Raw genomic sequence first — 24,595 nt, forward strand, 5'->3', positions numbered from 1 at the left:
CTGCCCGCCCGCGCAGCCCACCCTGCTGCTCGCGCCGCAGCCAATCACCGCGCGCGGGGCCAGCTCTCGCGGCCAATCAACAAGCGCAGGGCCGGAGGGGGCGTCGCTCGCCCTCAACTGGGCGGGGCGGAGCGGGCGCGGGCCAATGGGCGCCACAAACATTGGCGGCGCGGGCCAATCAGAGGGCAGGGAGGCAGAGACTGGCGTCAACAAGGTAAGGTGGCCGAAACAGGAACTGGCGGGGAGCGGCGTCCCGGGCGGCCAATGAGCGCAGCGGGAAGAGGCGCGCGGAGGGGCGGGCGGCAGCGCTTAAAGGGGCCGCGCCCGCGCGGGGACGGGAAAGGAAAGGTTGCGGCGTTCGGTCGGTGCTGAGCGGCATCACCGGCACCGGGAAAGGACCGCGTGTGAGAAAGCGCCGCGCGTTATTTTGTGCGTGTTGCTGTCAGATGAAACAATCCCGTCCTGCCAGGGTGAGTGACCCGAGCGCTGCCCTTGGCCGAGCGCAGCCGCGGGCTGTGAGAGCCCTGAGCAGCGTTCGCGCCCCGAGCTGCTGCCCCGCGCCATCTGCACTCAGCGATCCGGGACGGAGCGGCCAGAAGAGATAAGGCTGGCTAAAGGTTTACTACATGGAGCTGTCCACTAGGAGCCAACCACGTCCTGTGGCTGTTCTGTGCCATGAGTGATGCTTTAATGGACATTTTTTCTTGACTTTGTCACATGCACTGCTCATGTTTAGCTCTGGGAAGAAGGCGCTCCATCCATCTTCCTCATGAGTTAAATCAGAGTTTAGGAAATGAGGGACTGTGGGTCATTAACAACTCCCCACGACCTCACTTTTTGCTTCCTGCTAATACCTAAATTCAGTGATCATCCATGATAAGGCAGCTTCCCAGTTCCAGCTCAACTGCTTCCCTGAGAAAGCATCTTGTATCCATATGCCTTCGTACAACATAATAGAGCAGGGCAAGTTTCTAAAGCAGTGTCCAAGAACTCTGCTGCTGCTGAAATGAGTCATAGCAGCAATCAGATGTTCAATAACCCAAAGCCTTTTGTTTTGAATAGCTGCCACTTGCAAAATAACCTCGCAGCTGACATTAAGTGAAAAGCCCATTTGCGAGCTGTGAAGAAAATTGAGGCCCAAGCTGTTTTTGCAGAGGAATTCTAACATTACTATAAATACCAGCTTGAAAGTGCAAAGCCAGAATGTAAATGCACTTTTTTGCTTTTCATCATCTTTGGTTCTGATATGACAGAGCCAAACTGGAAGACAAGTGAAATCTGAAATGCCACAGCTCCATCAATTTATTCCAATATAAACTGAGGGGGGAGATTTTTCTTCTAAAGGGTAGTGTGCTTTTTTGGTGAAGATTTTCACTAAATAGACACCCCCACACAAAGCAGCAAAACCAAGCTTACCTTCTGACACAAGAAGGTTGTGATCTACAGTGTCTGAGTTCATAAGCGGTCAATACCAGTACAGGGTTAAATATCTGAAATACTGTGGCAAGAATCCAGCAGCAGGCAAAAATCCACAGGTGAATATCACACACAACAAGAACCTACCTGTTTCTCTTGGAGAATATAAATTTACAATTTTATGGCAAGATGGTTAAAAAAAATGAAGAGCTTGCAAGGAAAGCTTTACATTGGATAGATAATTTGACATTCTTTTGACAAGTCAAGAAGTTTTTGCAGCTTTGAGATAGTCTTAATCAAGAACTTTGCAATTTTTTTAAACTTTTTTTAAATTATTTAAATTCTTGGCTGTAGTGCAGGTTTGGGTTCAATAATTAGTGAGCAGTACTGGCCTAAGTCTGTATGATGTGATCCAGCAGCTGAGAGGCAATCAGAACACAGGTCAGTGCATCTTTCCCAGTGCAGGAGTTTCTTGGACTATGGGTCATGTACATTCAAGGGAGTGAAAGAAAGCTGGCAACTCAGCAGTTTAGAGAGCTTCAGCTGGTGGTGCCACAATGCCTTCGGGCAGAATGGCAGCAAAGCTGAATGCTTTTACAGTGTTAAAGCACTGAGGAGGAGGGAAGGAGGCAGAATGAAAAGAGAGGGATAGAGTAACCATTCCATTATCTGTTTGAATTGATGCCTCTCTAGGGGCAAGAGAAAAGAACACAAGGCAGGACATTTGTCCCTTACAAAGCATCTGGATTAGACGCACTGAATAGATTTAGAGAACCCCTATGGAAAGGAAAGCAACACTGCCAGAAACTGATGACAATGATCATCTGACAAGATTGGTTCGGTAGATTCTCAAAAGGACTTCACATAAGAGGTTTTGGACAGGGATTTTTTAAAGTAATCCAAGATACTGCAGGATTAGAAGATAATGTCCTCACAGGAACAGAGAACTGATAAAAAGACAGACCAATCCGTGTTCCACATGAAGTGAATGACTGACCACTCACTCACTCGATCCTGGTGTGGTAACTGTTCTTGAAGTAGTTGTACCAGTAACAAATTAGAGACAACAGCACATCTGAGTGATTACAGAGGTGCCATAAATACCCAAGTTCTGAATGCAGTGAGGGGAATGGGAGTGCCTGTAGAACCAGCACAGCTTTGGGAAAGCACAACACAAATGATCAGGAGTACCTGTTAGTTTCCCTGTAAAGGACAACTCAGTTATCTGGTGTTGAACAGATGGATGAGGAAGAAGAAGAAACACAAAACAATAAAAGCCAGATGGTTTGGAGAACAGCTGCAGCAGTTTAAGTACAGCAAAGGTTTTCCAGCCTCTGCAGCTGCTGGTGAGGCTGGAGTGATGAAGGCTGCACTTCTGGTAGCAGTTCACTTCCAGCTGTGCCTTCCAGGCCCTCCAGCAGAGGTCGGGGAAGACAGCTGGAAGCAGCCACTCAAGATTACAGACAAGTTTCAGAGCCTGAGCTTTGCTTTTGCATTGTTATTCCAATGAATGCAGCAACTCCATCTGTTGATAAAGCAGTTTCCAGAGGAATTTAAATAAGTGAATAGAATACAATGTACAAATTTAGAGAAACTCTTATTTTCCTCCGAACCTGGGCCAGAGTGCAACTTCATCACTTCATTAATGGCACTTCAAAGCAGAATAGGAGCACACTGAAATTACAGACAAAAAATGGCTTTAACAGAAGAGACTGGAATTGTTAAGAAGAGAGATGAGTTTTACTTAAATACCTTTCTGAGCAAAGTCAGTGCTGGATGTTAAGACCAGTCACTTTTACAAATATGGACCATAGTTTTTCAAAGGCTGTGGTCAAGATTTGCAATGACTAGCAGCTAATTTGAATACTTTAAACTTTTTAACCTATAAAGCCCAAACCAGAGTTCTTGACACCTGGTCTGTTTGTTTCCAAACTGCTCACTAATCAATCAAAAATACTCCAGAACAGTTGTTCTTCCTCTCCTCCCTCCTACCCCACAAGACAGGACTTCTGAGGAAAGGCTCATAACTTCAGGGAAAACAAACAGACCTCACTCTGCACAGTTGTCAGACACCCTTGGCATTCATCCCAGCAGCCCAACACACAGTTCATGTTAGAAATCTTCTGAGTTACATAGTTTATGAAACATCTGAGGAATAGTCTCTATCTGATTTCTGAAGGAAACAGCTGGACAGCAAAAAAACGCACACGACAAGTTGTAAATGACATAACTCAAATAGTGCACGTTTATTCTGAACGGTATTTCTAAAGAGTTTGAGAAAAACAAAAACATGCTCCTGATGTACAACAAGGGCAATGATATAGATTAAAAATGGACCATCTTATTGTAAAGAATTTGCTCCCCCTGCAACTTAACTTGTAACATTGAGAATGCATCTGTAAACTGCATACAGCATACCTTTCACTAAATCTTAACTCAAGAGAGCAGGGGTGGTCTTAGCCAAATTAATCAGGAAGCAGTTGCAGATTCAAAAGAAACATCCAAGTCAGCAAACACTTTACAAAACACAGACATTGTGCATAGCAGCTGACCCTGGATTACAACATGGGGGAGAATAAAACAATTTGGAGGATCAAATTTCTACTAGACACAGGGCACCATCAAGATTCAACTAAATAGCATGTAAGTTTGTTTCAATTGTAACAGTATGTCATATTTAGTTGGCAGGTTTAACCATTAGCTGCATCATGTAAAGTCAGCCAGTTTCTGTATACACTAAATACATTCTTCCCCCTTACCCCTCCCAAAAATGAGGGATCTCTCTTCTGGATGATTCTTTTTCTCCTGTACCATGGTTTCCTCAAGTAGGAGTCTTTTTGTAGGTAATATCTTCATACTTGAACCGATGTGTGACAAAGCCAGTTGCAGAGATTCAGGAGTAACTTGTATGTACACAATTTACACTCTAAAGCTCTTAGTTGCATACTTTTTCTTGCTAGATCTTCATCCAGAACAGGAGGTGCTGGTGGCTTTTTTCCCCCACTGAAACTCCCAACTTTGCAAAAATTTAGTTGTTCACAAGCTGTTATTTTCAAACTAGAAGGATGTCCTCCTGCAGCAACAACCAAAGTAACTGAAGTTCTCTGCAGTGAGCCCATACTTCCCACAATTTCAGTGTCTCTAGGTAACAGCACTAAGATACAGCACTCTCCTCCCTCACTCAACACAACTGGTAGACTAATAAAATACAACTGTTTGTCATCCAGAACTACTGACCTTCACTTGCCCTTACCCATGTACAGGGAACACAGTTTTCTTAAGATTCAGATTAAACCTTGTATTCAAGATTCAACAACTGTTTTCCAGGATTAATAGCCTGGGAAAAAGGAGTCTTAGATTTATTCTCTCTTCCACCTCCTACAAAACGTTTTGTTAGAAGTTACAATGAGGCAGGTCTGCTGTGGAATAGGAGCTTTAAGAATTGTTCTCATGGATACATTCATAGAATGATGGCAGCCCAAAGCAAAAAGAGACAGAAACAAAGGTTAATCCAAGTAAGTTCAGACATCAGACTTGTACTTTTAAACCTGAAGAATAACTGTCTGTGAAACACACTGATTTGTGGAAGCCTACGACAACAGCAAATCCTAAGAGTTCATATCCCCACACCCATCTACCCAACCCAAACACTTACCACTTAGTTCTAGAAGAATGAAGAGCACTTTGCTTGGCACCAGAGGCAGCTATGGTCTGAGTTACAGCTGTGCTGCACCAACACCTTCAAATACAATACTATCTCTCTCTCCCTCCACATACTTCTCTTGGTTTGGTCTACCGATGGCCAGGGAAACCATGTTGGCATATGACAAGCCAATTGTGCTTCGATACATCCCCTTCTAGAAAGATGCCGGGCTGCCAACATAACCACCACGAGCAGGTCCTAGCTGCACTGAAAATGAGCTTTTGTCAGAACTAGGCTGCCTCTGGCCACGGGAACCGTTTGCATCTCTCTAGCCAGAGTCTGCCACCACGTGTTGCAAACGCAGGTGCTCGGGCCATGCAGACGGGCTGGCGTTGGCCACCCGCCCATCTCCACGACTCCATTAGTGCAAACTCAGCAAAATAAGCAGCCGTTTTCCAGCACAGGTCTGTCAAGATGCACTCCAACAAATGCTGCACACCTCTGTCAAAGAAGGAGTAACTGTGTAGCAGCTGGTATAGTCATCCCTGGGGTACCAAAGACCACCCGATGTGCAGCGAGGGGTGCCATCCCTTGCCTCACCACAATTCCCGTTTTGGAATCCTTGGTTTCCAAGTCACCCTCTAATGACCGGACAGCACCTACTAACCAGATGTATGCTGCAATGCACACTACAGGTTGGAGGCTTTCAGAGCGGAAGAATTCAAGATGCAGATCTAAACTTGAAAAAACAAACAGGAAAAGAACACAGTTCAGCATCTACACGGGGGATGGGGCAGGTTGGTGTTGTCTCAGCTCAGTGCACTTTCCCAGATGCTTGGAGAAGAGTCCAAGCTCAAGTTGGTATTTATATTGGCATACATAAAATTGCTGGCAACAGTGCCTAGAAAGGAGCACTGGTATTCACGCAAACAAAGCATGAAAGGATGCAAAGCAGAGCTTAGTACAGTTTACTGTAGCCTCAAAGTTACAGTACTAGGAAGAAGCCAGCCAGACTATTTTCCAAACCCATAAAATGCTCTAATATACGCTGCTTTCTCCGGTGCTCCACCAACTCCCTCTCACCAGAGGAGAACTGCATTATTACTACTCAATGGGGAAGGGGAAAATAATCTTCAAAGGAGCAAAACCACGCAGTTCTTCACCACCTCCTCCCAAAGGAGCTCATAAACACAGCAAGTCAAGCCAATCCCAAGCAAATCCAGGAGACCCTGCAAAGCTATGTGATTAGGGTCAGATTCATGTCTGCCTTCTTAGCCTTGCTGCCTGGTTTCCTCAACCCTTACATCTGTCACCACAGATTCAGTAGCTGTAACAAAGTCATCTGGAGACAGGTGCTTGCTTTATGTCATCAAAGCTGGTAAGGTGGTCACAGTCACTTTTTCCATCCCAACAACACAGATAAACTCACTCTCAATGAGCCCTGCAGAATTTCACCCATTTTAAAAGCAAGGGTGTTGCCTCAGGATTTGTATTTTTACAAGGTTATTCTTACCAACACCAGATCTAGCTCTTGCTCTGGCAAAAGTCTGCTGGGAATTGGGTAAATGAAAATAAGGAAAAACAAAGACCACTCTAAATCCTCCTCTCAGTCAGTTAAGAAGTGTAGCACCAGCTTGGGTGAGGAGTATTTTAAAAAAAGCATCCAAAAAGATCAGCCCAGGCAGAGTGAAAAGGTACGGAAAAGTAGCCCACCCTTCTCAGCAAAAGATGGAGGAAAAAGCCATACTCAAAAATATTGGGAAGAACTAAATATACTTTTTTGAGGTGGGGGAATTAAAAGGAAGAGTGAGAAGTACTGAAGTAACATTCAAAGGTTGGGGGAGAGTAAAGTACCCTGTAGGTTATAAAAAACACAATAATGTAGGAGTCAAAGGACAAGATATTGCTTTGCCTTTTCCCCCCCCATTGGGTTTACATTCTGCTTACTGAAAGAATAATTCTGAAGGAAACTTGTCATCAGGATAACCTGCTCAAGCCCTCCACACTTCAAACTTAAAAGAGATCTGCACACCTTTTCCCACCCCAACAAAAAACAAAAACAAAAAAAATCAGCCCCCTGCCCTCAAAAAAACAAAAAACACCAGAAAGGAGAGCTCAAAAAAAAAAAATCCAAAACCAACCAAAACCCAACCCCAAACATGATTGGACAATCCTTGGAAGAAGCATTACATTTTGTTGGAGAGAGGTCAAGGAAAAAAAAATTAAGATGAAGGGGTGGAGTTAAAAAAAAAACAAAAACATAACAAAACAAAAAACCAACCAACCAATCAAAAATAAAAAAAAGAAAAAAAAAAGAGGCCTCTCTTTCCTTATTTGGCGACAAGCAAGTGCAAGAAAGTGTCCGCTGGGGTTTTGTTCAGTTGTCGTTCTTTTGCACATCTGCATTCTGGCCAAGGCAAGGGGCTTTGAGGTTTTTCTGCAGCACGTGCGCATCTGCTGGCTCTATCCTCTTGTAGTAGTTCTTCTTCGTCTCAATGATCTCAAAGCCAAACTTTCTGTAGAAGTCAATTGCAGACTCGTTGCTGATCTGCACATGCCTGGGACAGAACACAGAGAGATGAGGGTCAGTAATCTGCCTCCATACTCAGAAGACACTCAAAGACAAGAAAAGCAGCTAGATGGATAGAGACAGGAACAGTGGTGTAAATCCAAGACTGGAAATGTTCATCTTCCCAATTCAATTCTGGGCTAACACTCAGCTCCTGGATGGCCCATGGTTGTCAACAGTAGTAAAGGTTTCCCCTCAGTAAAGCTCTTTGAAGGAACACAAAATAGCAGAGAGACTCTGAAGCATTATTACTTCAGTAATTTCAATTTTTCTTCATCTTATTAAAGCAATATGGCAGACATTCAGTGGAAATATGTAACAGAGATTCACTATAAAGCCAACTTTAACCTCCTGTAGTAACACTTTGCAGATGATCAGAGGAGTCTTCTCAGAGATTATCCCAACACACTGTAACATACAACTGGCAATGGTGTTTGATACCATTTTAACACTCTAAACACTCCTCTCTCCTCACAAAAAGCTGTAATACAAAGAAGTCCTATGGATTTACAAAGTCCTTTTCCTTTGTATTTACTTCCCCTAGAGTTTTACATATTTTGCTAGCGTGTTTCAAGGCCTCCAAAACAAACAGCCATCAGCTCTTTACCCTGAGTGATTAGGACATAAATTTGCACAAGTTTCATTAAAAAAAAAAAAAAACAAAAAAACCCAAACAAACAAAAAACCCCAAAAATACCAAACCAAAACAAAAAAACCCACAAAAAAACAAAAACAAAAAACCTGAAAAAACCAAAAAGAAAAAAAAAAATCAAAAAAAAAAGATAAGAAAGAAAAAAAATGTTTCTATCATTAAACACTTCCAAAATTCAGTGGACACTGCACAACTTCATGAATCACTTTGTCATGACAACACACTGTATAATCATAGAACCAAAGTAACTGTGGAAGCAACGACAGAACAAAACAAAAGATCTTAGTGTTAAGCCAAATAAGCACCAAAAAGCTAAAAGGGAACGTTATCATAATGACAAATTTAGGCAGTGATATCAAATTTGGTGCTAAACTGCATAATATGTTCAAATAGAAAATGCACAAGCAATAGACATAGTAATAAAATCAATGGGCCACTAAAAGAACTTTAGTCCAATTTTGGGGGCTATTTATTGTCATGCCAGAATCCCCGGTCTAGGAACTACAAAGAAGGATTATGAAGGATTTGGGGTTTTTTTTGTATTAAAACCAGCAAACAGTTCCTTCACTATAAAAGCAAAAAGGACAGCCCCTGTCCCATTATGCATGCACCTCAAAAGCTTTACCACTTCTCCTGAGGCAGGAGAGCAGGAGGGAATATGAGCCAAAGGCAACTTTACTCAGATACCTCCTTGAAGCATGTTCCTCTTACAGAGATGACACAAAGCAACAGCGGCAGAGGGTGTGGAAGAGTCCAGACCTCCATGGCAGAAGTGGACTGAGTGTGAGGGGAAAGTCACTCCATTTACAGTGATATCAGTGCATGAAACACTCCTCACAAAGCATCTTCCACAGGCCTGGCAAGTATCCAGGGTGTAGTTCTGTGGCAGTGTAAGTCCATCCAGGCTGTACCTGCTGTGGGCCTGTCCCCAGCAGTGCATGGTGCTTGCACTGGTGTGACGGCCAAGGAGGAGTTGGCTCAGAGAAGCATCAGGCCAAGAACTGCCATCAAACCAAACTCACTTGGTCACCATACAGACACCAATGCACAGCAAAAAGCACAAGTGTGAAACCAGCAGCAAAGAAAAACCACTGTTTTGGCATGCCTGGATTTCAGACTCTCTTTCCAGGGGGACTGCTGGTACTGCTGTCTACCCCAGTGCTTGTTCTCTTGCCTGCATCACGCCAAGTGCATACACAGACATGCTTACACAGATTTTAAAAATAACCAAAACTAAGCACAAGAAAACCACCCCCAAAACCACACTAGAACAAAAAAAAAAAACAACACCCAGAAAACAGTTTCCCCAGTTGGGTCAGGGCACTGATCTAGTTTATTGTGTTGCTGCACAAAGAGCTGACCTGGCAGTGTGCAAGAATGGGAATAGCAGTTGGGCCTTACTACTGAATGTAGTAAACTTTCAGTGCTTGCAAACATCTCTAATATTCCAGAGTGCTGCACCACAGAGTGCTGTCATAAAAGACAGAAAGCAAATGCATCAAAACTGTATTCAAGACTTGCAGTATTTTCCATTCTGAAGATGACCTTGTATAATAAAAGTAAAATCCTTTATAAAATTTTTTTTGGTCTTACAGTGTAATTTTGCTCTAGAACATAATTTTGTAACTAAACTACTTTCAAATTCAGCAATTTTGCAGAACCCTTTCTAAATCAAGCAGCTTTTGGTTTTCTCAGCATTACACAACAAACCCAGGACATGACCCCTGACTTTCTTGCTATGTTCCATGACCCCACAAAAATACACACTAAACCCACACTTGATCTCCATCCCTTTGCTCCCATATCTTTGTCATCTCTCAAAAAACGCACGAGTATAACTCATTTACTTACAGATAGATGTTGTCAAAAGTGCCATCTTTTTCACAGATGTTTAAGACATGATTCAACATTTTAGTTCCTGCCAAAAGATAAAGAGATACTTAGGAAAACTAGAAGGGCATAATTTAGTCTGTACTTAGCTAGGTGCTTCCTTGAGGAGAGGCAGGTTAACTGTAGGTAGACTAAAATGATAAAGTGTGAAAACTAGGAAAGGTAAATAAAACATGATGTGTAAATATTTCCTTCTGTCTCTGATTGCTCATAAACCTTAATTCATTAGTTCTTTGAAGAGGAAATAAAAATCACAACAAACCAGAAGCATATGTATCAATCAGCTTATTTTAATACCAGTTTCAAGGTCTCAAACTCAGCTCAAAATACAGCCAAAATACTGTATAAAGCAGTGAGGGCACTGGTAAGCTTTTCTACTAAACACCTAGTAAAATAATTTTAAATAAAGTTATCTTTTTATTCCAGTTTGTCAGGGCAAAGAGTTACTATAGGTCTTAATTAAGCTGTCCTATGGGTTTGCAATGTGGAACAAAGAACTAAATGCAATATAGACAAAAAGTAGGTGCTACCCCTGAGCAGAAATAATCAGTAGTGACAAAGACAAAATAAATATAATGCTCCTATATTTAGAAGAGTGAATTTAGAAGAGAGAAGCCAGTGAAGGAATGTCGTGTTCTACTTACGTATGACTTGCATACTGGCTACATATCTCTGACAAATTATTTAATCTCTCTCTGCAACAATTTTCACATCCATAGAAGCAGAGTATTTACATCACAGTATGATGATATGATTAAGATTAAAGTAATCTGAAATCCTGAATTAAAAATTTCTACAAAAGGTTCATTTCTGAAAGGCAGGGAAGAATGAACACATGATAAATCATACTCTTTCCCCCAAGTCCCTTCCAAAGAAATCAGCAGTCTAAAGTGCACTAACTTGGTTAAAGGTCTGAAAGAGCATTTAAAAAGCTGGGCAGCAACCTGGTTTCTTTGATGCCTCAGATACAAAAGAAGACCCCTCTTTACCTATTCCTAGCCTTCGGTAGGGTGCCAGGCATCCAAGTGTCATGATGTACAGTCTCTTCTGGTTCTGGGAGTGATCCACCCTACAGCACACTGCTCCCACTGCAATATCATTGAAATAGGCTGCCAGGGAGGGAAACAAAGGATTATCAGAAACAAGGCTCAAACTACACATACAGCTCCTTCACATACACCCTGGATCTTCCTCCCTCCCCTCTCGTTAATTCTCCTATTCAGATAAAATAACATACATTGTGGATTCACACTTGGAATGAAGTAACTAGTGCTGTTGTGACACAGTGGTTGCTCATCACTGTTCACACCAACCAGCAATGGCATCAAGGTAAGCTGCAATGCAAAACTGCTGTCCTCTGGAACAGAAAACATGCCTATTCCCAGTGGATGTAATCTAGTCAGAACACAGACCCTCTGTGGCTTCTCTGAGGCTCTTAAACAGCTATTTTTCATGATGTAAAACAACTAAATAGAAGGAGCTGCTATTTAAAACCATTATGGACAGCAATGATGACCACTTCTGCCACCACAGCCCACAATTACTGGCAAGAACATTTGTACCTAGTTTGGCAAGTTCGCCAACCTCCAGTACATCCTTGTAGAACTTGTCATTGTAGCTGACAGGAAAAATGACCTGGTTTAGCCTCTTCAGCTGCTTAATGTTGTGTGGCGTCACATCTCCCAGCTCGATCCGGCTACTGGAACAAATCAAAACATGCTTAACATCTGACATACTGTAACATTTTTAAGGACACCAAGATCAATCACTTTGCTTATCCTTAGAGAATTGTTCCACCTAACAGTCAGCTCAATACATATTTGAACTGCCACATCCAACCCATGCAATCAAGTCTTATGCTGGTGGCTGATTTAAGTCCCAAATCTAGTTTCAGTCAGTTCTATACAGTCAGAAGTTTCTCAGGCCATACTAAATACCAATGTACTGTAGTATATATGTGGTTTTACTGGCTGGGAGACAGGAGAACATGGATCTATACAGAAGTATTAGCTTTAACATTATCCCACTCATTTCCCTTCTGATCATCAAGATCACAAAAAAAAAAAAAATTAAAACCCCAGTACAAATATGGGAGGAACAGGAAGCTAGAACAGAGACCAAGGAAATGAAGTCCTTATCCATGCTTCAAAGACAACCTCAATTTTACCACCTGTCAATATAAAGTCTGTGCTTAGACAAAGTCATTACTAGACATCTTTCTCTAAAAACCAACAGTATTGTGTGCAACAAATATATGAAGCCTGTTAATATGCAACTGTGCTCTTCTCAAGGTGATATCTACATCTACTTTGATCATCACTGAAATCTTTCTTCCTACTGAGAGCAGAACCACAACCTTAAAATACACTGAATTATACTGAGAAGAAACAGACCAAGCTTCTCTCTTTCCTAAGACTAACTTCCTGACAGAAAAATTGTACACACAGAAGAAAATAACATTAAAAAAAAGAAAAAATAAATTTAAAAAGAAAGAGATTAGTTACCCTTGGGTGAGGGCAAGCAGTTTTAACAATGACTGCAAGAATGAAAAATAAAAATACCAAGATAATAAAAATCTTTTCCCAAATGATCACCAGAATATACAGAAAGCCATTGCACATGGAATTAGAAAAGCACACAATTCTAGGTTCATATCAGCCCTGTTTTACTGAATAGATATGGGCAGCCAGATTGTTTTCTGCCCAAATAGCAGTAAAGACACTGCTTGCTCTCAAGATTCCTTTCTTCATGTATGGCCAGTTGCACAAGTCCCTTTGAGAATTATATTCCAACACAGTGCAAGTGTCGAGCTAATAAGGATGATGTTCTCACACTACAGAAGTACTCCCAGGGTAAACAAGCATGCAATCAAAGTTATGAGATGGTGGAGAAACTGTAGCACTTGTTTTATGCCAGCTTGGCACAACTGCCCAGCCTAGCACAGCAGGGCTTCTTCAGGCTCACAGGAGGCAAGTTGTGACCCCAGCCAGCAGTGCTGCTGCCTTTTCCTCACAAAGAGTGGGAGTAAAACTGTGGCACATGGGATCCTGGGTATCTTTGTGTCCGTGAGAGAGTTTTGCTGGAGTAAGAGTAATCTCCTACCAGAAGGGGAAAGAAGCCTGAAGAGTCCCTTTTGCTGCAGTCTGCATGAGAGCAGAAACCAAAGGGAGCAGGTCTCAAGTACCCAGCTAGGTCAGATGAGCTGCAGGAGGTCAGTAAGGGAGGAGACAAACCTCACATTCACACTCAGTTACTGAAAGCCGAGACTGCTTCTCCAAATAACACAATATTAACCTTGGTGATACAAAAAAGTATCAGTAGTTCCAAGCTTCAGTAGATCAGCAATGCTAGCATGATAAACCCACAAAAAAGCTGCTATACACCAGGTCTCCTTCAGAGCAAAAATCCCTGACACAGACCATCATAAAGTAGTGTTTTCTAATATTATTGAAAGAATCATTAGTTACTAATCAAACAAACCACGCATTAGAAGACAGCCACTATGAAATATTTATGACAACAATGCAACAGGACAAAAATATATTACCACAGGCAGCCAGGACAAGATGGCTAAGAAAGGAAACATGGCCAGAAAATGGATCTTCACCAAGAAGGTTTTAGACAGAGAACAAATAAATAAGTAAATAAATGCAAAAGCAGAGTCTAAGGCTGGCAGCTGCTGAGCCAAGACATCACCTCTGAGGCTGGCATCAGGCCAGAGAAATGAGCTCTGTTAGTAGATGGCTAAAAGGCACTTGCTGACGCATTTCCTCAAGCCCCTGGACTCCCCCCTCTATCTCTCACCACTTGCCACATTCCATGCTTCCTCCTGCCATCTCCCACTGCTTGTCTCCTATGCTCTGTCACTATCTGGTTTGTCCTTGCAAGAACTGCACCAGGGACAGTATCTTACCCTGGAGAATAATATGAAAGAGGTTTGAGAAACACTGCAGGAAGCATAAATCAATACCCTAAACATATCTATGTATACAAACTATAAATTACTTTAATGTATAACACTAGCTGATTAAATCAGCAGCACATCTATTATGCACAAAACCATTTAATACGTAAATTAAGTAAGACCATGGAAAGGAAGACCCACATTATGAGAATTCATCATTTTGCCTAAGCACAGTGTGGCCAAAGTGGCACTGGGGCCTTGAGTAAAATCATGGGAAAGCTGGCACGGCTGCCAAAAGCAGCAGTCCCCAAGCCACTCATTTCCATCCTCTTGCTGGCACAAATGTTTGTGCATCAATGTAGTGAACCAACACCAATCAAAACTAACCTGGACAAAAAAAGGAAAGTTTGATTTTAACCCACACCAGTCCCCTGTGTTCATCACACAAGTCCTCTGCCAGAATAAAGAGGAGAAAAAAAGTTTCCATAGGCAGAACTAATTGGTTCTTGAGCAGAAGTACCAGCCCACCTCAGTTTAAACTGGAAGTACTGTGCAAGAGGAGCACAGGGATGCAGATTATCCAGTACCTCTGTGAAATAGTCTACAGATAATGTGCTACACTTCATCCATCCACAGAACAACATGTACTTTGAAAAACTACTCCAAATAGCCAAGACAAAGCACCTGTAATAAAAGACTCAAAATTATCACTCCCTTATTTTCACCAAAGTAAAGCAAGTATCTTTGTGGGCTCTTTTTTGTTGTTGTTTGTTTTAAACAGCAGTTTACAACTAGACCTGGTTCTTCACGTGCAGTCTCAGCCAAATCAGTAACTCAAGCAAGTTCACTGTGTCAGCTAAGGTCTGACTAGGCTAGTCCTGTGATGCCACCTTAGTAGAAGGTGTACCTTCTTGTCCTCTACTGTTGCAAAGAAAAAAATTAAATTATCAGGTCAAATTATCATATGAGAGAACATAAAGATGTGTAAAGAACCTGATGTGCCCAGAAGGGACATGCCCTCCCATAACAAATTATTCAACTCTATAATGCCACTAATATTCCTAAGAAGATCCACACTTACTAGTGGCATCCCATGGAAGATGCAATAGTCAACTGTACTCCGTCTTAGATGTCAAAGCCTCTGGGACCAGCCAGTCACCCCATTCCAAGAAATTGTTTTTACCACGGAGGAATGAGGCATTCCTGGCTTATCAGGTCAGGCCTCTTACTACTGCAGTGTTCTACAAATCCATACTCTCCTCAATGAAACACCAGCCTTCTGAAACCACTTAAACATCTTCCACTGTAAGGCTGCTCCCACGCTAGCATTATTCTCAGTTAGTTATTCCAGTGAACTCAAATGTACCTCTCTGCTGCCTGGAGATTATGGGGACCATTGTACAGGCCTTTTCAGAGAGTTATCATGATCTCTTCATACCTTTCTTCTAACTAAAGCCAAGCTCCTGGAGTTCTCCTGTAAAGCTGGCTCTTAATTCCTAGTATCGTCATACTAGCTCTTCCTTACATTCCTTCTGATTAAAGTTGATTTTCTTTAAACATGGCTAACCAAAACCAATTACAGCAGCCCAAACACTATTGTCCTGTCCACTGGCACCAAGTTTTTCCTGCCACTACTGGAAGCATTCTCCTGACATGTCCTAGGACTACATTTTCATGAGAAACATTCAGGGTTTTTCACAACTGCTAATTCTGTGACTTGGTCACTGGGGGAAAAACCACGTGGAGAATTCACTAGTGAAGGGAATGAGCTGCTGGTGCATAGGCTGCTGTCTGCTAAAAGTGCACAGCAACACTGCCCAGCAATGTGAGAGCGGAAGTGAAGAGGGATCCACCAAATCTGAACACAAGTGTGACTTTAGAGAGGTGACAGGCACCACTTCCTGAAACTGGATGCATGCCCAGAACATTGGCATTATCACTCCTGCTCTTGCATGCCAGTGTCCTAAGATCCTCCAGGCTCTGGCCAGAAAAAGCCTCACACATTTTGTAGGACCAAATGCAATCCAGTTAGTCCTGCTGCAGTTGCATTGCTCTGCCTGCAGCTTACAGTGCTGTGATTTGAACAGTCTATTTTTCCTACAATGCCTTACATTGATACTGCTGGAAAGAACACAGGCCACATGAGACATTAGTGTTACTAACATTCAGACTGCCTTTTGCTGCTCAACAGATACCAAAGGAGAACTGCTATACAGAATGACAGCTCAAGAGGCAGGCAATTTCCAGCTACAGTTCAACAGGAAACACAAATTCACTCCCTGGGAATAACAAGTGCCCAGCGCTAGTTTAGAACCAACATCAGGGAGAAACGGCGAATTTCGAGTTTCTTAATGCTGTAAGAATCTCAGTCTCATTCAACTTTAAATAGTGCAAGTCTCTCCCCAGAGGGCTGTGCCTGACTGAAACAGATCTCCGTGTAACTGATAGCTGGGCTCCAGCTTATTGAAGGCATCTGGCAGGCTAAATTTAGCACAGCTGCATCTGAAACTTGCAAAACTTACTGAGGAGTAAGTCAGGAGAGGCAGCACTGAGAAATGGGCCCTAACAAATTAAGAGGACTTCAGAGAAGGTTTGTCACCTGCTAAGAGGCCAGCTAGCTTTATTGCTTCTATTTTGGCATCCAAGTCAAAGCAGGAGTCTAGACAGGATAATCCGCTCATAAAATCAAAGCAAACCAGAACTGTGAAGGCTATAGACCTGAAGGCTCTGCTTAGATTCTACTCCAAGGCCAAAAGAACCTCTTCTAATGTTCTGGGATCGTTGGGAATTTTATGGGGATTTTTGTTTGCTTTATTTTGGCTTAGGATTTTTTTTAATGGATGAGCTGTCTCGCTACACACACACAAGTTAGTCTAGTTCTTGTGGGCAGACCAGTATGTTTTCAATTATCTCAAAGATCTGTGGGCTGCATATCTACTCTGCTTTGCTTGTCAGAAAACCAGAAGGATAAGTACAAACCTAGCATGCAGAAAGCCTGACCAATTTGCTCTGAGACCCCTGATCTTCTTTAGTCCTGCTTACTACTGCAAACATGTGTTGCATGACACCTGATACCCTGCTGGATGTTACCCCCAGTTCTGGCCTGCAGAAGAGCACAATGATGTACAGAAGAACACAAAGCAATTTTAGAATCAGAATTAACAGAAGACTTCATTCAAGACTTGCAAGACTACTGGATGTCACTGTGAACAGGCTTCATGCATCACAATTCCCCAAGACATACATCAGACCCTTGCTGCCTCTCCCTTTAGCATTAAGGCAAAAAAATACACAGCACATTATAGCCAAGTTTCTTCATTATATCTGGATATTGCATAATTTACTCTGCTTCAACCTAGAAAACCTGACCACATACAAAAGATTGGCCAGTCTTCACATACAAGAAACAAAGTTATGCTATAATAGCCTCACAGTTTTTCCATCTGAAACATGTCCTACCTAGGTCTCAAATCTTCAAGTGAAAAATAAACTGTCCCAAGAAAATTATAAGCTATTCTGTAGATGGATACAAAGAGCATGAATCACTATGCCCAGCTGACAGAATTTTCAAACTCTAAAATGGGCAAAAATAAATGTAGCTGGTCTAGAACAGAAAAGCAGACACACATCCACTGCTTACCTGTCCATAAAATTCTGCATCTCACAAGGCTAAGGCCAAAATATCGATTCAGTCTATCCCAGGTACATCAATATCAGGTGAAAGAGGAAACAACTTGTCTGCCATCATACAGCAGATAAAGGGCTGCCACAAACCCCAGCTCTTCATTGCTGCTCTTTCAAGCTCACAAAGAACACTGATTTTTATCCATGACTGTTAAACAGAAGTACTTCACTATTTTGAAATAGCTTCCCTCAAAATTAGTTTTGTGCCTCCACTAACTATATCCTGAGACACCTTATAGATTTCTGCCCCTTTCCACACCCTCAGTGTCCCCAGATCTAACAATTATAACCTTACTTGCCTCCCAGAAGATCATGAGCCTTTGCTAATTAGTGTTCATGAAGTATCTGATGATCATCAGGTAAGAACAGAGGCTTACCTTCAAATTCAAAATAGAAGTGATGCTTACAAAGTACCTTATTTACATAAATACATCTTGAGGGCACTTCTTGTACATACACAGGTAACAAACTCCTAATTGACATACCAGGACAAAATAATTTTTCTGCTTCACACAGACTATTTCTGTAGGTCACTGAAAATCCATTTCTTTACAAATGCCTTTGTCCATTAGAACAGTGGGGGGAAAAAAAGTGAGTTCATTATGGCTTTCCTACCTATACTTTGGATTTCAGTCCCAGAGTTGCGTTTTGCAAGGTGCTCAAATCACACATTGTATTAATAACATACTGTGAAAAATTAACTGAAAGTGCTCTCAGTTTCATGTGCCTACCTTAAAAACACTTCTAAGGCAACAATCATTTCCCTCCCCCCATCCTTTTCCTAATTTTCACTAAGAATGAATTGTTCTCAAATAAAATTTTGTGCCAAAGATCAAAAAACAAATAAATCTCCTTTAACTGCAATCTTCAACTTAATTTGTGATTTTTGCCAACAGTTCCAAGTGCCACGTAGAGAAAACTTTCACAAGCCTTCAGCTGCTGCCCGGGTCTCATCCCATACTCTCAACAGAACATAAATACAATGTTCAGATGGTAGAAATCAGAATTTTTTTCAGGGTTAGATTCTAGTCTGCTATGAGCCAAAAATCACATGGAGCCTGGAAAGGAACAGGGAGAAGGAAGGCCAAGGGAGCTCAGGAAGTACTTAATGCATGAAGATCTCACTATGAAGCACAGTATTTTCAATTAATTAAAGATAGAAATACTCTGCCCCCAGGAAAATTCAAATATCTTAATCTAAGTCACCTGGTGACAGTGTTGTGGAAATGGCTTTGGCTCTATTTTCAATAAAGCCTAAGGTGTAATTTCCTTTTTATAATGAATTCATTCAATATGCTTTGACACAAATACACAGTTACCCCATTTCAGTGCTGTGCTTCTCTGCTCTCAGGTCCTCAAGGCCAAGAGTCTCCAAATAACCAGGTTCTCTTCTGTGCACAGACTCTCTCTTACCCTGGCTTCCCTGCCTCAAACTCCCTCCTGACAAACTTCTGCTGCGTTACAACTCCTCCCACACGGGTCACTTCTTCCCTTTCTCTTTTCCAGACTGGAGCAGAAAGTAATCCTGGCATTGCCTGCCTCACTTAGAGCAGGAGTGATGCAAGGAAGTACTGCACTTCTCTCTTATCAATTCCCAAACAAATATAAAGCTCCAACTTTTCATGTTCTTTCCTCTTCTGGATAAAAATATCTACCGCCTTCTCAGATTGTTGGTCTGAACATTTCTAATGCTTGCCAAATGGGCAGACTCTTCAAGTTCTGAATGATTTCCACTTGGATTTAAGTATTTTTCTGGCTCAACCACCACCCATTATTCCCCATTTTAAGAGATTTAGTGCAGTAAAGGAGGATGCATCATTTCTTGTCCTCAGGAGATGGCAGCAGAGTCTGAGGCATTTGGTGATTAACTAATGTTACCACATTTTTCATAGAACTGTCCCAAACTACCAAGCTACATCTACATGCAGAAAGAACCAAATGGTCCAACAGTACTCAAAACACAAGACTGGGTTCTGAAGTGTTTCAGTAAAACGGCTACAACTCCTCTGCTACCTTCCTACCCTCCCAATCCTTCCTACTTCGTGGAATGTCTTACTCTGGTTAAGGAATTAAACTCAAAGTGGTCAGAGTTATAAATCAGGTTAAAGTACCTATAATAAACTGCACTGAGTTTTTTATAAACTCATTTAGAAGCTGTTAAGCCATTTGTAAGCTTGCATATAGGCAAGGTCTAAATTTACTGTCCATGAAAATAAATGCAGACTTTAGCTCATACTTGGACATTTCTAGGTTCAGAAAAAGCCTAAAAATAAAGTGATTTTCAAGCTCAATTACCTTTTTTGTCCTGACTCCAGTGCATATGACCATTCAGCAGTTTTCTCATAAACTTGGAACTTCCTCCCATATATGTTAAGCTTAGCAGTGTGCCGAGCAAACGGAAACAATTCAGCAGCTATGCACAAACTCTGTCATACTAACTCAGGAGAGAAAAATCTCTCCCTGTTCTCCTCGGAAACATGATCATCTTCAGAACCTTGAAAGGTTTGCTCCTTGAATCCAGGCAAAACAAGCAGAGGTATCAGTGCTTACCATAATGGCTCCCCACATTTCAGACACAATATAGTTATTTTTCTGTTATGTTTAACACTCCCCAGCTGTGATGTCCTACAAAGGCAGCCAGAGCAGCACAAGCTGCAGAGTCTCAGGGTTGGGAAGTTCTCTGAGGCAGCAGGTCCCTGTTCCGTAGGATGCAGCCTGTAGGACTCTTCCACAGCAAGTCAGGAGACCCTGAGGAACTCCAAAACCTGAGACTTAGCTGCAAACACAACAAAACTGAGAGCCAATCTCCTAGGAGTTTCTTACCCAAAAGTAGTTAGTGCACACTTCTTTCTAAGGCTGGTTTAACACACAGCACTCTACTTACTCCCTGTTTCAGTTTTCCACCACATGGCTCAAGATGTGCTGCTGCATGACAATCTCCCAGATGTTTCCCATCAAAACTGGAGAGGGATTTGGTTCATGTGAAAAAATAACACATGCACGGGGTGACAGGCACTGGGCCCTGCTTGTAACACGCCCCACTGGCCCCTTGTATGTGACAATGCTGGTCACAGAGCAGGTACATGCACGCAATGGAGCCGCAGGTCCTGCAATAGCCTCGTGCAATGTGATTTTTAGGGAAGGCCATCAGGGAAAGGCTGGATGCCTTACTTTCATAGGTTTCATCTGAACTGAAACAAGTCAGAAATGCACCCTTACTTTAAGACATCAAATGTCACAAACAGCAATCAGCAAATGCTCAAGAATCAACGCAAGACTTTCAGTTTTCTCTCCTGAAAACCAGCAGCATAACAACTGCAATGAAAACACAAAACCACTGAGCAACAATTTAATCAACACCATGAAAACAGCAAAGTGCAGGGAGTATTATTTACATCTGTTATAAAAACAGCCAGATTACTACAGACAGTGGAACCTATAAAAACAGCCAGATTACTACAGACAGTGGAACCTAAGTCTCTTCCTCTGTTATTTTTCCTCATGAAAACACAGTTCTAAAATAAATTTTCAAATTCAAGAACTAACAATAATTACATATAATAAATAAGAACATGCATTGATCTCTAGAGAATCACAAGGTTCACTAACAGAACAATGAATTACCTCAGTTTTTCAAGTCACACTTAAGAAAAAAAGGGAAACATAATGACTCTATTAAAATTATTCAGAAGGTGAGAATAGAGTGAATATAAAGCCAAGTCTCACAAAACCAGGTGAAAGCCAATAGCAGTTCCCAGTTGAGAAGATGGTGTTTAATTCATCAAATAAGAGAAAATCCACAAAATTGTAAGCAGCTGAGAAAGCACAAAAATCCTCAGCTATTTCTGAAAGCAGGTAGGGCCCAGGTAGGTCACCCAATCTCAAACACCCTGATGACAGAGACACTACAACCTGCTATGCATTATTAACACACATCTATGTGCTATTTCAAATTCAGAGAGCTAAGAAAGAAGGCTGCAACACATACATTGACTATACAGACTTTTAGATGTGAAATTTCATGCCAACGAACTGGATAGTTTCTTTTATAATTCTTTCTCTGCCAAAGTAGACTCTTCATAATGACAGCTGATTAAACATCAGCTGCTCCACATGCTTCCAAAATCATCTCTGCATTTTGTGGTGTGGGTTACAATGCAGTGCACACATTCCCAGAAAAAACAGTCAGATGGAGTCACTTTGTTCAGAAGGACTTGCCCACAATTTTGGATTCAATACTGAAGACAGACCAGATCCCTTCAAGCCTATCAATTTCTGTATGCTGGGAGCTGAAGCTTTAGATCTATTTTTTGACCTATCCTTTGACAGTACTTGTACTTTAGGGATCTTCACCGATCTTTGTAACTTAAAAAACAATTTGGATTTGTTCCCAAGTACCCCTGTGTAATTTATACATTCCTTTTGAACTATTCTCTAGTCCTTTGAGTCTCATTGCATTTAAATGGGGTTATTTTTCAATTTGAGCTCTGCTGGCATATTTGCCTCCATCTGAATTTTGAGAGAACACCTGGATTCAATATGAGAATCTGCACAGGAATATGAATTTATTCTGCACCAGAACTTGCTGTGTGGTGCTAACAGTGTTTTGGCAAGACAGGAATATGCTGCTCTTCAAAGAGATGAAAGAGTACCAGAAGAGCAGAAATACCAAGTACAGAACCCAAAGCAGTAAGCCCTGAAGTTGAACCAGAAATAAAGCTGCCTGTAAGTAAAATTAAAGTGACAGAAATGAAGTTTGGTGCTCTGGAAGCAGAACAATGGTACGCAGGTTTTTTCTCCATAGCCTTTTAGTCTAAAAGAAAGTCACAAGAAGTAAAAAAGCCCATGAAATGAGAACTCCTGCTCAGTGGCAGCAGAGCCAGGCTCAGTTTCCCTGGAGCACTGAGCACGGCAGAGCTCCGGCCGTGCCCGGCCAGGCCATCCCCACAGCACCAGCCGGGCGCGCCTGGGCCGCTCTCCCCCTCACTCATCCCGGCCCCAGTAACCCGTCCCACCACTGACACACCACCAAAGCCCGGCTGAGCTGCAGCAAACAGCACAGCGGTCAACAGAGGATAAAAGGAAACCCAGTTCTGTCGGGAGCGCTGTGGAACAACGATCGTGCCACCTCATCCCGGCTGATCCCTGCTGCGGCTCCTCCCGCACACCCCGCCGTCCTCGGTACACCGGGACCAAGAGTGGCGGTGTCCCATTGCATGTAGGGTACAGCAGGTGGATAAAGGGTTGTCCAATGTCCCAAACACGCCTATCTTACGTCAGCTGAGAGTTTGTTTATTTGCAATCGTCCCTGAACCTCTTTCTACAGACACCCGCCAGCCCCTCAGGATGCCTGAAGCTGCTTACAAGCTGTAAGAACCAGCTAAGAGTGTGTTATCAAGCAGTCTTGTATGACCTCACCCCTCTTGCTAATAAGCTAAACCCCGTACCATTTCTTAGTAAAAGCTTAAGTGATTCAGCTTCCATTCACCCTGCCTTAAGCTGCCAAACTGGAATAATAATACCCATCATTGCATAACACCGGTTCCAAGGGGACTGGTTTAATGCTCTTTTGAGAATCAGCTGGGCAAAGCTTCCCCTGTGCCTGTGAAGAAACTGAGGCACAGAACTGGAACAAGCACGTTTTGTGGAGCACAAGTGATGCTGAAATTAATAAACATTACGTGGTTTAGCCAACATTGAAAAACCTGTCCCAAAGTGACCTGGACAAGGTCAGGCAGGTCATCTGACACCAAAGCACGACTGAGAGTGTAAAGGCCTCCAGTCTCCTGTACAAAAACGGCACCTCGGTGCCCCCACTGAGAGGGAAATCAGTGTTTTCAGCCAAACAGATTTGAAATCTCTAGTTTTCAAATCTGGGAGGGAAAAGCGACGCCAGACCCAGAGCAGCGGGCGTGCTTACAGAAACATGACACAGAGCACAGCTCATTTGTCATCCATCCACGCTGTACAGCCTCCACGTAGCAATTAAAGACTTAAAAAACCAACAAAACTGCTAAGAGGATGTTGCACACAATAGCACTGCAAAACCACACATATCCGCGGCTGGCAGCTTTTACGCACACAGTGAGCGGCGCTTCTTCGCTGCCGCCAGACGAGGACCAGGCAGGGCCGGCAGCATCCCCGCCCGCCGTGCAGCCCGCCGGACCCCGCAGGGCGGGATCCCCCGAGCACGAGGAGCCGCCGCGTCCCGCCCGCTCCAGCGCGGGGTTCCGTGCGGAGACTCCGCGCTCCGGCGGCGCCGCGGTGGTGACGGCGCGGGAGCGCCGCGGGCAGCTCCAGCTCAGCCCGAAGGGCGCCAGCAGCGGCACCGCCGGCTGCTCTCGCCCAGAGGGGCTCCCCGCCGCGGGCCCCGTCCCAGCAACACCGCTCGAGCCCAGAGGCGGCGGCGCCGCTCGGCCCCCTCCGCCTCCCGCCCGCCGCGCCGCCCAGGCCCGCCCCGCTCGCAGCTCCCCTCCCGGGCGGGCCCGGCCCGGCCCGAGCCCCGCACTCACCCCTTCATGGCGCGTCCGCGGCCTGCCCGCCGTCCGCACTGCCTGCGTCCGGGGCCCGGCGGTGCGGGTGTGGCTCCGGCCTCCCCGTGCTCAGCGCGGGCAGCTCAGTCTCCTCCTGATCCCGCTCCTGGTCCCGATCTTGATCCCGCTCCCGCTCCACATGGGCCTCCTCCGCCCGCCCCGCCCCGTGACCCCTCACCTCACGCCGCGCGCGCGCCCCCGCCCCGCCCGCCATGACCCGCCCGCCCCTCCCCGCCCCGCCCCTCCCGCGCGCCCCCGCCGCGCACGCGCCGCGCCGCGCGGGGCGGGGGAGGATGGGGAGGCC

The 24,595-nt window shown here is 43.5% G+C and overlaps 1 protein-coding gene across 3 annotated transcripts; it reads right to left on the minus strand.

The window, feature by feature from the left end:
* Window positions 1-3,631: 3,631 nt before the first annotated feature.
* Window positions 3,632-24,469, minus strand: NAA50 (N-alpha-acetyltransferase 50, NatE catalytic subunit). Of its 3 annotated transcripts, none has more exons than XM_059493332.1 (5): window positions 24,271-24,469; window positions 11,733-11,869; window positions 11,160-11,279; window positions 10,132-10,198; window positions 3,632-7,617 (listed from the first exon to the last, which is right to left on the minus strand). In XM_059493332.1, exons 1-5 carry the CDS (start codon window positions 24,276-24,278, stop codon window positions 7,437-7,439), a joined length of 513 nt encoding a protein of 170 aa, XP_059349315.1. In that variant the 5' UTR covers window positions 24,279-24,469; the 3' UTR covers window positions 3,632-7,436. The 3 variants fall into 3 exon arrangements, with proteins under 3 accessions (XP_059349315.1, XP_059349316.1, XP_059349314.1); XM_059493333.1 differs by having other exon boundaries at window positions 11,733-11,866; window positions 24,271-24,443; XM_059493331.1 differs by lacking the exon at window positions 24,271-24,469 and having other exon boundaries at window positions 11,733-11,904.
* Between the last annotated feature and the right edge of the window lie 126 nt (window positions 24,470-24,595).

The sequence above is a fragment of the Ammospiza nelsoni genome, chromosome 2 (genome assembly GCF_027579445.1).
Source record: "Ammospiza nelsoni isolate bAmmNel1 chromosome 2, bAmmNel1.pri, whole genome shotgun sequence".
In the NCBI taxonomy this organism is placed as follows: Eukaryota; Metazoa; Chordata; class Aves; order Passeriformes; family Passerellidae; genus Ammospiza; species Ammospiza nelsoni.